Source organism: Lepisosteus platostomus, chromosome 28 (assembly GCF_059453375.1).
Source record: "Lepisosteus platostomus isolate fLepPlt1 chromosome 28, fLepPlt1.hap1, whole genome shotgun sequence".
NCBI classification, from domain to species: domain Eukaryota; kingdom Metazoa; phylum Chordata; class Actinopteri; order Semionotiformes; family Lepisosteidae; genus Lepisosteus; species Lepisosteus platostomus.
Window position 1 is genome coordinate 7,293,235 of NC_142638.1, and position 16,969 is coordinate 7,310,203.

Sequence of the window (16,969 nt, forward strand, 5' to 3'; positions counted from 1 at the left end):
TCACACAGTGTGGGAGAGGGGCTCTCTCCAGGAGACAGAGAAACAGGCTGAGACGGTCTGTGATGCAGCACTGTGGGTCTGCCTCTGGACATTACAGCTTCTCTTCTGTCCCTCACTGCTGATGAGAATGACATCGGGCTACAATCGAGCAAGTTAAAAACAAATGTCCTTCATGCACACTCATCCAGGCAATATTCTCCGCTGACCACTAGGTGTCATTCTGGGTCTGTGTGTACAGAGAAATGCCAGTCACAAACTCCAGGGGATCATAATAATAATAATTAATAATTAATTCCTTACACTCATACATCACTTTTCTGGACACTCCACTCAAAGCGCTTTACAGGTAATGGGGATCCCCTCCACCACCACCAGTGTGCAGCCCCACCTTGATGATGCACCAGTACACTCCCCACACACCAGCTCTCAGTGGGGAGGAGAGCAGAGTGATGAAGCCAGTTTGGTGATGGGGATTATTAGGAGACCATGACTGGTAAAGGACAGGGGGAAATTAGGCCAGGACACCAGGATAACACCCCTACTCTTCTCGAGAAACGTCCTGGGATTTTTAATGACCACAGAGAGTCAGGACCTGGGTTGTACGTCTCATCAGAAGAATAGCACCATTTTTACAGTATAGTGTCCCCATCACTATACTGGGGCAGGAGGACCCACAAAGACTGCAGGGTGAGCGCCCCCTGCTGGCCCCACTAACACCTCCTCCAGCAGCAACCTTAGGTTTTCCCCAGGAGGTCTCCCATCCAGGTACTGACCAGGCTCACACCTGCTGAGCTCCAGTGGGCTGCCAGCTGGGAGTTGCAGGATGATATGGCTGCTGGTGAATTTCAATCAGTCATAAACTCCACTTGCTTTAATATAAAGCACGCTGTGCACAAGGGAACGACAGTGGCTATTGGGGGAGATATGAAGGAGCCCACCCTGATTTACACCAGGCTTTACTGTGCAGGAGGCTATTCAAGCCTTGAGCATCCTCCAAGCATGACACCAGTTTGGAGGTCAACAGTAGAGTCATGTGAGGTGCCAAAAGGGATCAAATGTAACAGAGCCCTGTGTCTGTAACTGAAGTGAACATGTGCAAGTCTCTCCATTTCTATAGCCTAAGAGGAACAGAGCCAAGGTTCTAGGTGACCCTCAAAACAAAGACTTCAGAAAAAGATGAGGGGTCGTGTTTTACAACACAGCAGCTCAAGGAAACTAAGCATTGCCGAGAATGAGCAGCATTTGGTAAAGAGTGCAGAAGTGGATCAATAATTAAGAAAAAAGGTTCAAGCGATGTTTTTATAAGTGGAGAACAAAGATACCAGGTAAGGGTCAGAGATATAAAGGGAAAGGTACTATATTTATCCACTAGTCCTCTGGCCCTGGGGTGCGGGGGAGTTAAAATAGATTTTCTGACCCTCTGTCTCAGTGGGGCTATCCACCCCCCCCCCCCCACTCCCAATCCCATCTCCCCCCACTCCCTCGCCAGGACACCTCATGCTGCTGTCAATCCCGACCCTGGAAACAGCATGGAGAACAACAAGAGCTGGAGCTCCTTTCTCACAGGCAAGTCCAGGCGCTGGGCCGCTTCAGTTAAATACAACACAGATACCATGCATGTCTATACGGCCTGTATCCTTAACAGAATATGTGTCTCTAACAGTAGCTCAAGTAGGGGGCTGCGTCAGCAGGCGTAGGCTGGGAAGGTGCAAGTAAAGGTTTATTGCACGCTGAAAGGAGAAGAAAAGTCCATGGGTGTCACCCGAAGAAGGCTCCACAGCCGAAACGTTTTTTCTGTTCTTCTCTTTTCAGCTTGGAATAAACCTTTTACTTGTTCCCTATGCGTCTCTAAAACAATCTGGTTCAGAATGAATTGGGGTTCAGAGCCTAGAAGCTCATAAGAGAGTGCTCAGAAAACCTCTTATCAGACATAATAAGTGACTGAAATGTGTTTTGTTTTGGCTTACGTAGATCTACCGTATCTTTAAGGCAGCCTAGAATCTTTCATTTCAGACACTGTTTTGTTTATGGTTCAGTTAATTCCGTAGACTTCTAGGAAAGGTTTTCATAAGAAGGCACAGTAAATCTGCCTTTCTAATTATTAGGATCCTAAACCAGCCTGTCTTCTTTAAGGGCGGGGAAGTACATCACTCAGCCTGGCAGACTGACAGCAACTGTGTTCTGGGCTGAGGGTAGAATTAAACCATTTACCATGAAGCATGCAGGCTTATTTTTTGCTCTGTCAGTCTGAAAGGACCTTCACTAAGCCTTTAACTTAGAACATTGGGCTGCCTGTGTACAAAAACAAAGCCCATAGAGACTGCAAATATCTACAGCTGCTCAGGAAAAGAGACTGCAGGAAGACCTACAGGGCAGCTCCAGTGACATTTGAGTGCGGGATTGTTCCAAAGAGAACTGTAACACTCCCACACAGAGATAGCAGTGTCCACTTTAAAGGGCATCAGAAACCAGAAGAGTGGCGTGTGCACAGCTGTGGCGCGTTGAGTGTGCGAAAGTGTGTCTGCTCAAGAATTCCGCATGCTCTCCGCCTGCAATCTCTAAAAAAGCAAACTGGGCTGCTGCCAGTCGCCAGGGTAATTGTTTGCGCGATGCAATTTAGCTGCGATCACTTACAACAGCGCAAGATTCTCCACTTTCTTCACAAAAAAGGGATTCTTGTGTTTTTTTTTCAAATTGACACGACGCTAACAGGATGTGGTCCCCTTAGGAAATAATATTTTGGCCCCATAATAATACCGATAACATAACGATGCAGATAAGAAACAAAGAGGCAAGCAAAGCACAATGACAATGCAAGTGGAAGATACTCAAAGTGAGTGGCAGTATTAAAATCTGAGCCTCAGATTGTGAATGGTAGAAATGGGAGCTGTAAGAAATAACTCTGTACTGTGCTGAACCTATCTACAGACTTTCACTTAATTCCTCTAATCATAGAGCTGGGATTTAAGCCAATTAGCCTGGGTGGGTCAAATAGCTCGTTTTTCACTGCAACATCTAACAAAGGTTAGGGTGGCTGCTCACAGTTTGGACTGAGAAAGGCCATTCAGTTTAACACAATAATAAGGGGAAGGCGAGCAGCAGCTCAGTATGCACCAGTATTCTCTCTGGGGAATTATACTAGAAAGAAACTGAGCTGTGAGTCCAGAGGTCTGGACAGCACTGACACAGCGCCACCTGGTGGTTCTGGAGTATATCTGCCCCTCTGTCCCCTGCAGTGTGCCTGGCCTGTGTCCTGACAGCCCAGGCAGACATCAAGGCTGAAGCCCAGGTGGGCCAGCTGTTTGTCCACGAGCTGGAAAGGAGCGTCTATCAACACGACTTCCCCCCTTACCTGAGGCACTACGGTAAGTTGCTGGAGAGCCACCCCAAAAAACAATCTCAAGAAATAGTCACACACACGCAGCTGGAGCAATTATTCAATAACCCTTACTGGGGGCGAATCCTTACCTCTGTGCTTCTGTTTCCCCTTATGTCTTTCTAATGAAAGACACCCCTTTCAAAAAGGTCATTTACAGTGGTTATCCTTGCCGCCTCCCACCCCCAGGACCCTGGGTTGAAATCCGGACCCAGGGTAGCTGTGTGGAGTTTGCATGTTCTCCCGGATTCCCGCTGGGTGGTCTGTTGCCCCCCCCCACACACAACCGGCTCCTGGTGCACGTATGTGTGTATGTGTCAGTGTGTGCCCTGCGCTGGCCTGGCATCCTGTGCAGGGAGTACCCCACTTTGCGCCCGCTGCCTGCAGGGATGGGCTCTGGCTCCCCGAAATGGATGAAGAGGTTAGAAGATGAATGGTGTGATGAATGAATTTAGGAGTCCCTTCAGTTAGTGGTCAATATCACACACGTCAAGGGGTGCTGAAGCCAACAGTTTTCCATCTAGTGATCCTACAGTTCAAACTCGGGATATCGTTGCGAATGAACGGGCAGGAATCGGAACGTACGAGCCTGGCTGGATGACGAGGTCCAGGAGCTCTCTGACCTCGGCCCCTGTGCTCTCCCCCTGGCCGAGCAGGGATAGTGTACGACGACTCCATGGTGTTCAAGTGCAACCTGCAGCACCACCCCGATCTCCCGCGCTGGCTGCGCTACACCCAGAGGAGCCCCCGGCACAACGGCTTCCTGTACGGCGCCCCCGAGAGGACAGGCAGCGCGGTCATCGAGGTACCGCCCCGAGACCCAGCCTCGCGCCAGCACACCAGTGAAATGCTGCACTAGAAGCTGGTCCAGCTATCTCGCGCACACTTAGGATCATCTCACAGCTTTACTACGTAATTAATCTGCCTTCCGTGATTCCACAGCAAATGTCTATAACTGTGCATGCACCTCTGGAAGAACATGTGGAAGAAAAGTGTCTAAAACGCTGCCTTCAAACAAAGTAGCGTCAGTGCAGCAAGAGAACCATTTTTCCCCACAGGAGGCAGAACTGCATTACTGCACACGCTATGGCAAAAAATGTACAGTATGATGTCACTGGGCCCTTCTGAAATAAAACCCTGTTCTTACCAGGGGAAACACAGCACTGCAGAGAGCCTGAAGTCATGCCCAGAATCTAATCTCGCTCGGCCAGAGCTGGGTGATCCTGCTCCTGCAGGGAGGGGAGTGGCTGTGGGTTTTCATCCCAGCTCCACTCTTAACGAGCTGGTCACAGGCTGAACTGGAGAAACATCTGCAGGGTTATCAGTTGCTTTAATGAGACTCTGAAAACTTGCAGACACACCAGCCCTCTAGGAACTGGATAGAATACCCCTGCTCTAAACCCACTGAAGTTCACAATGTCCTTGTTAAAAGAGCCCACCGATTCTTAATCAATAACTGCCGTTTTTTGTATATTGTTTTATATGCTTTGTGTACAGAGCAGAGGCATGCAGCCCTTGCAGCTCTAGGGCGCTGATCTCCATTTGAGGCAGGGGTGCCTGTCTGTGTGGAGTTTGCATGGTCTCTTTTGTTCTTATACGTTTTTCTTTGCATACTCTAATATTGTCTTACTACCAAAGGCTTAATGGGTTAGCTCGCTACTTTAACACATCCATTATGTGAAAAAAAACTGAGCATCCCACCTCATTAATCTGAGCTGTCAGGAGTGGATTTTGAGACCTCTCCAAGTGTTGGTTTCTCTAAACTCACTGCACACATCACAATAAAGACTACACTCTATTTCACCCTCCTTTCCTGGGCTCACGCAAATAGTGAGATGTGTGATTCAGCTCAATAGCAAAGTGTTCTGAAATACGACTGTTCCATATTACTCAAGAACCAAGTTTATTTTTTGTCTGATTGACAGATCACAGTTATAAATCAAAGGACATACGACACTTTAAGAAACAGGATGGTGATCCGCGTCAATGAACCAGGTAAGGGGCAGTTCTCTGAGGATACTGTATAGGACAGCATTTAATGGTACAAATTTAAGAAGAAAAAATAATTAGTTTAAATGAATTAGCTGCTAAACCAACTGACATCTTCATGGATATACAGTATATGGGCTACAAGGGTGGGGAGATCAAAAGCATTTCTTTTATGTCTCCCATATTTTGGAGAATTAAATTGTACCATAATATTTGTCTAAAAAAGCCTATTTGGGCTACAAGACAGCGTCTTTTGCAGCGCACAAAGAGGAAAAGAAAGCAGGTAATGCTGTAACTTTATGATAAATAATTCTGAGTATCCTGTGATTGCACAAAACCAGTGATGACTCAAGCCTCTTGGACTTGCAGCAAAGATGATGCCCTACCAGGTGGACTTCTTCCTCCCCAACAGAGATGTGGAGGAGGTGCTGCCCCCTGGTGAGCAGGAGGTGCTGAAGCAGTATGCAGCTGCCCTGTGGAAGCCACACAAGCCAGATATGATCAACATAAGCTCCGCCCTGGACCGGGGAGGCAGAGTGCCCCTCCCTTTACCAGCACACAAGGAGGGGTGAGTGCACCGTCTGTGACAGGGACAGTCAACTGGACCTTCCAAGACACTAGATTGCAGGATTGGAGTTGGATCATTCAAGTCTTCATTGTTCAAGGCCCGACATGTAGCCCTTGCAGTCAACAATATCAGCTGCACACTTTGCAAACACAGTTGTTTGGGCAGGCCAACTAACTTTATAAGTGTCTTGTTGGACAGTGGTGAAAGGATTGTTAATGACATTTCAATTTTATTCACTGCTTTAAGATTCCAGTCCATACTATTCAGCTGGGGCCAGGATTGGAGACCACTGATTGAAAGAACTGTCCAATCAGTTCATGGAATTCATATACTGTGTCTGAGTCAAAGCACTATTAAGTTCAAGATGAGGCTTATTATTTTAAAGACGTTAAGATTTGAGTGGGGCACTAGTTGGAAAAGCAAGCTGTAAAGCAAGTGAAATACTTTTGCAGACACTGTGCAAGAAGTAACTAACAACTTTAGAACAAACTAACAAAGCCACTTCAAACCAAATTTGCCTTGAAGCATAAAAACGCCGACACAAATCAAAGCCCTTTAAGACATCGAGAACTGATGTGTTTTTCGTAATTGCACATTGTCAGCAGTGGCTGTTTGATGCACTGATGTGCTGGCATCCAACTGCTCTGGTTAGGAGGAAGTTGGAGGTAAGATTTCCAAGGCAACAGAAGCTCTAGGGAAGCACCTAATGGCCAGCTAACTGGGCCACATACTGACAGACATGGACAGGGCTGGCTGTGCTTTATAAAGGTTTAACATCATTTCCAATCACAAGCGTGACACTCCTGAGACATGCCCCTGTGCAAAGTGACTTTTTACAGAAAACTCACAAGTAACTAAGTAACTCTCTGAATGAAACTGTGCATGCAAATATATTGTAGCACAGCAGAGATTTGATACGTCACCAGAGCAAATCCTGTTCTGGGGACACACATACATGTACCTACTGGTCCATGTTCCACATGAGCACTCAGAGAATTGAATCCTTAATAGACATAATAACGGGCTTCGTTTTCACTTCCTAAACACGTAGGAGCTGCCTTTTAAGCACTGCATTTAAATAACTTGAAACTGTCAACCTTTGGGGGGAAAAAAAAGGTTCTAACAGAGCATTTTGTTGGTTTGTTCGAATAAAGAGCTCAGCTGCCATGCAAGTTCCTTTGTTTTTCTGGAAGTGGAGCAATGAAAGAATTAGGCATCAAACTTTTAACTTTTTAAGTGTCCCTGCGACGTGACACTGAACAGGTTCTGCTATGGGGGGAAAAAAAGGGTTTGACGTCTTTTTAACATTTCCAAACTGCTCTTACGAACAAGATGAAGGCTGTACTCTTCCTTATTAGACTGAGCAACCTTAACATCTGATACAACACCAAGCGCAAAAACAGATAAGCATGTGCCAGCAAGACTTTCTGGGTCAAAACGATAAGCATGTCGTACAGAAGTCCTCCGGGAAAATTGTGCAATCATGCAATTCCGGAGACAAACCCACTCCTGCTCTGACTGGGGGAACAGGGGGCCAGGAAGCATAGCTCTTAGAGCTCAGATGTGATCTGTCACTAGATGGCAGTGTGGAGCACTCCTGCTGGTGAAGGCTGCCGAGCCAGCAGCAGCAACAAGAACACACAAAGCCCTTGATCAAGGCGACATTGTACGCCTGCTCATCATGAATTCAAGAGAGAGTGTAACGGCCAGGCACCGTTGTCACGGTGACTCACAGTGCATACAGCTCTACAGCCTGCTGGCGCTGCACAGCCTGAAGAGAGCCAACAGCCTGCATGGGGCTGAACCCACCACTGCACAGCTGTTAGGAGGTCGCCATGGCAACCCCTGCCAATGCACGGTCATCTGGCTGCTCGGTAATGACCCAGATTTTTTTTTTTGTCCCCGTTGTTTGTCTCCTCTTCCATCTCCGGATTTGCTGCAAGAGCGAGGGCTGCGATGCCGATGCAGGTAGCCTCACGGCCACGTAGGGTGCCTTTTTTGTAAAATTAAAACACAAAGCAGGTGAAAAGGGCAGACTTCGGAAAAATAAAACAAAACAGAAGCGAAATCGTGCGCCAATGTCCCCAGCCAGTCCCATGAAACCACGCATGAGCACAGAAAACCACAGGATCTACAGTGTTTCTAGATCAGGGACCCAGCACTGCCTGGACAGACCCCCCGTGCTGCACTAACACCCAGCTCGGAAACACAGCCTACACAATGAATTAATATTCACCTTCCAGTGAGTCACGCGGACACGCTTCCTCTTACACCACACAACCCTGGGAGGCGTTCCCGATTAAATGCATTTCCACTCAGCTTAGAGATATCAGCTTGAACAGGGGTTGGCGAGGCGCGCTAACGCATACCTTTAAAATGAAAAGGGAAAGGGTTACCTTTCTGGGGCCAAAACCAGGACCGCATTATAATTTCCACATGGCTCCTGTGCCCTCCATCACTCTTCACTGCAGCTGCCCTGGCTGGTATGAGCCCTAGTGCCCACAGTATAATCAGCAAAGCAAACTGGTCCCGTTGCCTGACTCCGGTGAATCGCGCAGTGTAAGTAATGGTATAGGAAATGTTATAAACTCAGTGTTCGCTTTCACAATCTCATTACCTCCATTATGTACATCAGTGGTTTTCAATCCTTGTTCTGATAAGATTCTCATCTCTTCTGGTTTTTGTCCCAGTTGAGTTTTCACTTGTTTAGCTGATGACTTAATTGAATTGGCTTTAGCTGGCGGAACAAGGTGGAGAATTCTCAGGTATGCGTTCGATTGCGGAATTAAATGACTGCTAGGTGCCAAGTTTTCCCTTGGGTGGGCCCACTCTGTGACACACCAGCACAGTTTCCAACTTCCACCCTGTAAAGACCAACCCTGACACTGTACTACCCCTCGTCCTGCCCTCAAAGACAACCTCGGTCCCAGTGTGGCGCTAGCCGTGAGGCCTGGGATCAAGTGTGCATCTCTTGTGGTTCAGGGTGTACATCAAGCTGGGCTCCGACAGGGCCTTTCCAGAGTGTCTGAAGGAGATCCAGACCTCCAGGCACCAGGAGCTCTGCACACTGGGGGAAGACCCAGCTCCTTGTTCCGTCTGGCTCAGTTCGCACAACCGCATCGACTGGTGCCACACCTCGCTGGTGAGTCTCAAACGCGCGCCGCAGATCAGAAACTCCAGTTCACACCAGCAGACTTGGCACTGCTGAGTGGGGGGAAAACTGGACAAGCGCATCGCTTTGGGATATTCTCATCTAGATTGGACAATTAGATCATTTTTGCTTCTTTCCTTCATACTTGAAGGTATAACCAAATGAAAAAACAAGAAAAACACGCAGTAAGAGGATACAGTGCAGTGACACGGGGCTCAGGATTTACACACAAACGTTTTTCACAGAGATATGCTATGAGATTTTCATTCTAACTGGCTGCATCCATAAATAAGATAATTCTGTCCTTGATTCCCTTAAACCTGGGGTTCACTATCCCAGTCCTGCAGGGATAAGAAGTTCCAGTAGGGAGCTGCATCAGCAATGCATAGGCTGCAAAGGAGCAGGCAAAGGTGTCATGCCTTCACACCTGAAGAAGGATCCACAGCCAAAATGTTGTATCTTTTCTTTTCAGCATGGAATAAACCTTTGCCTGTTCCTGGTCTCTTTAAAGCAGAAGCTCCCGAAGATCTGGAAGAAGCTATTAAACTGGTCCAGTTATGTTAATAATGAAAACTTACAGGGGACCCCTGCCTTAATGCCACTGTGCTGTGTTTCACACCGAGAAAAGAGAATTAATAAATTCTTTAAAAGGCGACGCAACGTTAACGTGGAATGTCATCGCCACCTAGTGGCTATATTGCTGCACAATTACTGCCTAGCCCAGAATACACGAGAGAGAGGATTGGAAAACAGTCTACACAGTAATTCACACCTTCTAACGTTAAGTAGATCATAACACATCTGTCTGGAATTTTATTTCAAGACTATAAATATGAACAGTACTACAGAGGTAAAAAATGCAGATCAAGACTGCCTAGAAAGTTCCAAGTGGTAATTTTATCACTGGAAAGGGGAAGACCAGTAGAATTCTTAGGAGACAGCAAATGAGTGTTCAGTCCTAAACCATCCTTTTAAGTCTGGGAAGATGATGAAAGGGGTGCTACAGCAGGTCCTCCAGCCATGTTGTTGAAGATGATACCTGTTTCCTTCAGGAAATGGCTGGGCAAGATCCTAAGATCACCTCAGTCTCCTCTCGCTTGTAGCCTTTTTTACATTAACAATGTCATTCTGAAACCACGTTTACACAGCTCAAACTGACACTAGTCACTGAGCATCAATGAGCACACTACAGTCCTGACTGCACTGCTCAAGCTTGGTATTATTGAGCACACTACAGTCCTGACTGCACTGCTCAAGCTCAGTATTATTGAGCACACTACAGTCCTGACTGCACTGCTCAAGCTCAGTATTATTGAGCACACTACAGTCCCGGCTGCACTGCTCAAGCTCGGTATTATTGAGCACACTATAGACCTGACTGCACTGCTCAAGCTCGGTATTATTGAGCACACTATAGACCTGACTGCACTGCTCAAGCTCGGTATTATTGAGCACACTACAGTCCTGACTGCACTGCTCAAGCTCAGTATTATTGAGCACACTACAGTCCTGACTGCACTGCTCAAGCTCAGTATTATTGAGCACACTACAGTCCCGGCTGCACTGCTCAAGCTCAAGCTCAGTATTATTGAGCACACTACAGTCCCGGCTGCACTGCTCAAGCTCGGTATTATTGAGCACACTACAGTCCCGGCTGCACTGCTCAAGCTCAGTATTATTGAGCACACTACAGTCCCGGCTGCACTGCTCAAGCTCAGTATTATTGAGCACACTACAGTCCCGGCTGCACTGCTCAAGCTCAGTATTATTGAGCACACTACAGTCCCGGCTGCACTGCTCAAGCTCAGTATTATTGAGCACACTACAGTCCCGGCTGCACTGCTCAAGCTCAGTACTATTGAGCACACTACAGTCCCGGCTGCACTGCTCAAGCTCAGTACTATTGAGCACACTACAGTCCCGACTGCACTGCTCAAGCTCAGTATTATTGAGCACACTACAGTCCCGACTGCACTGCTCAAGCTCGGTATTATTGAGCACACTACAGTCCCGACTGCACTGCTCAAGCTCGGTATTATTGAGCACACTACAGTCCTGACTGCACTGCTCAAGCTCAGTATTATTGAGCACACTACAGTCCTGACTGCACTGCTCAAGCTCGGTATTATTGAGCACACTACAGTCCTGACTGCACTGCTCAAGCTCAGTATTATTGAGCACACTACAGGCCTGGCTGCACTGCTCAAGCTCGGTATTATTGAGCACACTACAGTCCTGACTGCACTGCTCAAGCTCAGTATTATTGAGCACACTACAGTCCTGACTGCACTGCTCAAGCTCAGTATTATTGAGCACACTACAGTCCTGGCTGCACTGCTCAAGCTCAGTATTATTGAGCACACTACAGTCCTGGCTGCACTGCTCAAGCTCAGTACTATTGAGCACACTACAGTCCTGGCTGCACTGCTCAAGCTCGGTATTATTGAGCACACTACAGTCCTGACTGCACTGCTCAAGCTCAGTACTATTGAGCACACTACAGTCCTGGCTGCACTGCTCAAGCTCAGTATTATTGAGCACACTACAGTCCTGACTGCACTGCTCAAGCTCAGTACTATTGAGCACACTATAGTCCTGGCTGCACTGCTCAAGATGATGAGGCTGTTCTTGCCAAGGTGATCCAGCATGTTGGGCTCTGTTTTTCTTCAAACAAGCCCAGTCAGTGCGCCTATCCCGGCTACACACTCTCCCTTTCCGTTTGCAGGCGGACCTGTCCACAGAGGCTCCTCCTAGCCCAGCTCCCACCTGGGGATCGGGAATCCTCGATGATGGGGGATTCTATGACCCCCCCGAATCGCCCGAGGGGCGGGACTATTTCCTGGATTACATTGGGACAGTCATCGTGCCCTTCGTGCTGGCCATCATTCTGTGCCTCGTCCTGGCCTACGTCATGTGCTGCCGGCGGGAGGGCGTGTACGTACCCTTTCGCCATGTCTCTTCTGCAGGGGTCAGAGGTCAGGGGTCATGTGGCCCTACATACCCACTGAATTCCAGTCACATCCACCAGTTCAGACACAGCATCAAACCCAATTTGATGGGCATGAACTAAAATTGTAAAAGCTAGATCAAGTAGTTGCCACATTACCAAAAAAACTGCTAATCTATGTCCTGCAAACTGTGCAAAAACTGACAAACACATAAAAAGGCTTGAAATGCAAAAGTTAGTGTTAATCACAGTGCAATAGGCATTTAATCGCAGCCATTTTTATTTTCTTTTTGGAGTACTTCCCTCTGCTTTGGCAAAGCAAAGTTGTAGGAAGAGTTGAGGTGCCTTCAAGGACAGCGTGCCGAGTGTGAGATTGAAACTCGCCTTAAACTCGACCACAACACACCATCTCATCTCTCTGCCTAAAGGTCTGACTGCATTAGACGCAGCAGGACTGATCCTCTGACCCCTTGGGAGTACATATTGGGATAATGCGGGATGTCTCGGAATACGAGGTCTAACCCTTATTTTTTTTTCTCCCCGTTTTCAGGGAGAGACGCAACGCCAAAACACCCGAGTAAGCTCCCCGTTTCCTTCGCGCAGTTCTTGTGAAGCCGGAATGGCCTGATAAGTTCAGGACAAGTTGCTGTACTCCTCCCTCCTCTCTCTCTCCCCCCCGCAGGATCCAGCTGCATCACCACCACACCATCCACGACAACACCGAGGAGCTCAGGAGCTTGGCGGGCAGCCGCGCCGCCGCCCGGCCCCTGTCCACCCTGCCCATGTTCAACGCCCGCAGCGGGGAGAGCATGCCGCCCTTCCGCTCGGACAGCGCCCACATCCCGCTCATCCTGGCCCAGCAGTGAGTCCCCATCCGTCGCCCACGCGTCCTGCCTGAAGCAAAACCCCTCCGCGACGATCCCTCGCACCCTTGCAGAATAATCTCCAGTTGCGCCAGTCGGGACGCAGATACCGGCTCCCCAACTCCGAAACCAACAGGTTTAAGTTCTCTTCCAGACCTGTAGACATATCGTTACTCGACACTTGACCGTCTATGCAGATACGCATGTATATCGTCGTTCCTGTCGCGTTTTTCTTTTTCTGTCCGTCTGTACACCAAAACCGCTGCTGTAAAACAACTTGCCCCCCCCGGGGATAATAAAGACTCTCTCTTCCACCGTTTTTCCCGACTGAACACACACGCCTGGCGCCTGACTCGCACAGCCTAGAGGAGGTGTTAAGTGCGTCACACACAACGCGAACCGGAGCACTCTTTTTTTTACAACCTTAGCGTCAGCTGTGCTTTTTATTTGATTTTTTTTTTCAGGGATCCAAACACCGACACACTGCCTAGGTAAGAAACAAGTCACAGACGTTCACGCCAACGGAGTGGGGAGAAAAAATAATCCTTTGCTCCGGAAGACGGGAAACGGGAAAAGCGCTCCCGCTCTGCAGTACCAACTCTAGCCAGCAGGTGGAGCCCTCTGCTGCAGCGACTCCCAGGAGTGACGGGAGATTCGCCTCGACACCAAGCTGAAGTGACTATCCACAGCAACAGACTTCCCTTGTCGACATTTATTCACTCTTAACACCTGGAGGTCTTTGCTTCCACGAAACAGCTTATATCTAAGATGTCTTAGCAACAGTACAGCAATACAGGGCAGTGTTCCACATGTTTCATTTCAAAATGTACTCTTACATAGGCCTGTATCTTTTTTTGTTTTTAGGTAAAAGCCCTTCCAGACCTCCAAGTACCCTGAGGACACAACTGTCTCCTTTTAGAAACCGTACATACCGCTCTGCTCTTCCAAGGGTGGGAAACGGCACCTCCGAACTGCCTGAAAAAAATGCCGTCCGCCGTCTATTCAAATAAAATCCAAACCTGCAGGCTCGGTGGTCCCAAAACTGCGTACCGGCCCCAGGAAGAGCAGCAGCTGTTCCTCCGACAACTCGCCGGACCTTCCAGCTCTCAGGAAGGAAATCAATGTTAATACCCCGGCAATTTCTCCCCTGCACAGAAATACTGCTGTTCTCCTGCTCTGCGCACTATTTACCAGTTGTGCATTATTGCTCTTAAGAGTTGGAAAAGGTATTTCACTGTAATCTGTACTCAGCGAGAAATTGTTTTAAACTGACGACTGATAAAGCGATCTCCATCTCAAAAGTGTGTTGGTACCAGTAGCTCTCCAAACTTTTACTGATAAAAGAAAAAGATTTTTCCCTGCCTCGATGAAGCATTCGCTTGGGAAAACCTTTTGATTAAAAGTCAACCAACTATCTCAATCTTACGTCATAAGTAGCGGCAGTAGTTTAACGGGAAATTGCAATGCTCTAACAAGATACAAACCTCTAAAAGAGGATCACTTTTTTCCCCTTAAATACTCGCTGTACCACACTTTCAGCGCACAGGTTTCAGCGCAGAAAGACGCAGCTTGATTCAAACAATTGAATTGATTTTACATAGTTTTGCTGTTCGCGTCTATATTTAACATGGAGTACCGACTTCAACAGGAATTAAAGTTTTAGCGTTGAGAACACGCTGCGTTAAACACAGTCCTCTTTGCTCTCCGAGTGAAAGGGTAGATTAATTGCCCCTCACCTTTCAGTCATCAAGTAACATCACAGAGTATCCTTCACAAACCTTGAACTTCAGAAGAATCAGACAGGTTTCTATCAAAGTAGTCATTGCATTGAAAGTTGCCATCCACGTTACATAAGGCTGCACATAATTAAGAAACCGTGCAAATTCGAGTCATCGCGAGCAACGCATGTCAAGTCGACGCACCATAAGTTATTTTAGTGACATAAATATTTCATTGACGACACACACACACAAAAGTTCCCAAAAGCTGACAACTGAAACTTGCAAACCCTCCAAATGAGAAGTCAAGTAACGAGAAAAAGACGAAACAAATAAGTCCGTTGGTTGAAGGTGGGGGGAAAAAGATGGCTTTCAATTGAATCTTCCAGCCACAATTGTTCGTGTTCATCCAAACTCCCTCCACGGCCAGCACAAGGAAAAACACAGGCGCTAACCCGGAATAATAAAACGCTTTAGCACAGAAACGCACTAAAGAACCGGAGCGTTTTACTTATCTCCACTCGGCGCGGAGCTCCGACCAGCGGCGGTGACGTCACCAGGTGCACAATGGTCGCCTTGTTACTCCGCGGCCGGAAGCAGTCAGATGCAGCGCTCGCGCCGCCCGAAAGGACCTCGTGTCTGCACCGCGGGGTGAAAGTGTAAGGATGGGGGTATGTCGGTATTGGGACAGACTGGTTTAAAAACTCGGACTGCTTCTTGCATTTGGTAGCATGATGCGAACAGTCAAGGACCAACATACAGTATAGTTTGATACAAGTGTTTTTCTCTCCCCTCAAACAGTCACACCGAAATCCCTTTGGTGGTTCCACACACACCAGGTGTAACTGCACACCTGGATGCACACCACCTTGCTTCAAGACTCAAGACTCAAGACTCGGGTTCTTGAAATAGGTGTACAAGCCACTACACCCACCCAGATGGGGCATCCCAAGGAGCAGGCTGTGGGTTGGGAGGATCCAGTCCCCAGACATCCGGCACATGCAGAGCTGCCCCCGTCTCTCTGTCCTTAGACTTCCGGATCCCAGCAGCTGACGCGGGGTTGTGTGTGCGGCCCGCTGAGATTGAGCTCTCCGAGAGGGGGGCCCACAGGACTCCTGGATCTCTCACGCCACGGCTCTGCTCTGGGCTGTGAGACCCTGCATCTCCAAGGCCTGTAGCAGCAGTGCGGAACCGTGAATCGCCTGTTTCCTTGATTGGAAAATGCAGAACAAGTACGATGGGAGGCAGGGGGGGAAATGCAACATCATAAGCAGGAGTGCTGCTCCTAAGAGCACCCCAGATCTGAAAACAGTAACTCCTCACAGCCATGGTTTCACACACCTGCCACAGGCACACATCAATGACCCTGTTTCTGCACAGAGGGTCAGTAGAGCACTTCTTTTACACTGACTCCAGACACACACTACCCAGAGGATGCCTGCCATTTTAGGATGGTGTGGACTTGAGAGGAGCTCAGAGAAAAGCCCTCTTGAGCTGCAGGCTGGGACCCACTGTGGCCGAGAGAGAACTGTGCTGCGTGTGAACTTCACCAGCCCCCTTTAGAAGGACGGACAGTGTCAGCTGAGGGGGGCAAGGATTTGGATGGTTAGTAGCAGGGCAGAAACTAGCCCAAAGGGGCAGCCTGTCTTGTCGTAGTGCTTTAGAAGGGCAGATCGGGAGGTTGGGTACTGTCACCCCTCCGTCAGCTCGTAGTGGAGACAGCGCAGATGGCAAGAAGCATGCAGGGGGCACAGAGCAGTCTGGAGACCACTGCCAAAGCCATGCACTTCCAGCCAGCACCAGCGTGCAAAGAAAAGGAAGGCAGCACAAGGAGCTGTGCTTCCTACAAGCACTACTGTGAAGATGCATGTGGCCCAGGCAATTCAGGACACAATGTTTCTGCTTAGCTTTCTTTGCACCAGCAATGGTGAACTAGATTCTCAGTAAGAGCCCCTCCAGGTCTCCCTCAATAAAGGACCAGCGAATAATCAGGAAAAAGTCAAAATACCATCTCACAAGAATTAGGTAGACCACTTAACATGCTTTATTTCAGCATTCAAAATAATTAAAAACATCTCAAATTATTATACATATACAAAATAGGTACAGATCCTTTTGTTTTACCCCCCCAAAGTGTGTCTGCTTCTCGGAATTTGATTTTTTTTTTCCTGTTTTCTCTTTTGAAACCTTTCGACTAGAGAGGAAAAACAAACAAAAAAAAACAAAACAAAAATGAAGGTAGAAAGGGGGGGTGGACCGCAGGAAGCCATGGGGCAATGGAGAAGTGGGGGGGCATTTTGGGGGGGGGGAATAAGAACAACTGGGGGAGGAACAGACAAGAGACAAAATCCACCTGC

The 16,969-nt window shown here is 48.1% G+C and overlaps 1 protein-coding gene across 3 annotated transcripts; it reads left to right on the forward strand.

The window, feature by feature from the left end:
• The first annotated feature begins 1,459 nt into the window (after positions 1–1,459).
• Positions 1,460–14,198, forward strand: sgca (sarcoglycan, alpha). Of its 3 annotated transcripts, XM_088622893.1 has the most exons (11): positions 1,460–1,566; positions 3,237–3,365; positions 4,033–4,181; positions 5,302–5,371; positions 5,735–5,933; positions 8,916–9,075; positions 11,810–12,018; positions 12,582–12,608; positions 12,714–12,893; positions 13,359–13,385; positions 13,759–14,198. In XM_088622893.1, the coding sequence occupies exons 1-11, from the start codon at positions 1,530–1,532 to the stop codon at positions 13,760–13,762; spliced, it is 1,191 nt and encodes a 396-aa protein (XP_088479019.1). In that variant the 5' UTR covers positions 1,460–1,529; the 3' UTR covers positions 13,763–14,198. The 3 variants fall into 3 exon arrangements, with proteins under 3 accessions (XP_088479019.1, XP_088479022.1, XP_088479020.1); XM_088622896.1 differs by lacking the exon at positions 13,359–13,385; XM_088622894.1 differs by lacking the exon at positions 13,759–14,198 and having other exon boundaries at positions 13,359–13,389.
• The last annotated feature ends 2,771 nt before the right edge of the window (positions 14,199–16,969 follow it).

Coding starts and splice junctions, on each gene's coding strand:
- sgca (XM_088622893.1), top strand. CDS start 1,530: ATGGAGAACAACAAGAGCTGGAGCTCCTTTCTCACAG. Junction 3,366..4,032: donor CCCTTACCTGAGGCACTACG/GTAAGTTGCTGG, acceptor CTGGCCGAGCAG/GGATAGTGTACGACGACTCC. Junction 12,894..13,358: donor CCGCTCATCCTGGCCCAGCA/GTGAGTCCCCAT, acceptor TTTTTTTTTCAG/GGATCCAAACACCGACACAC.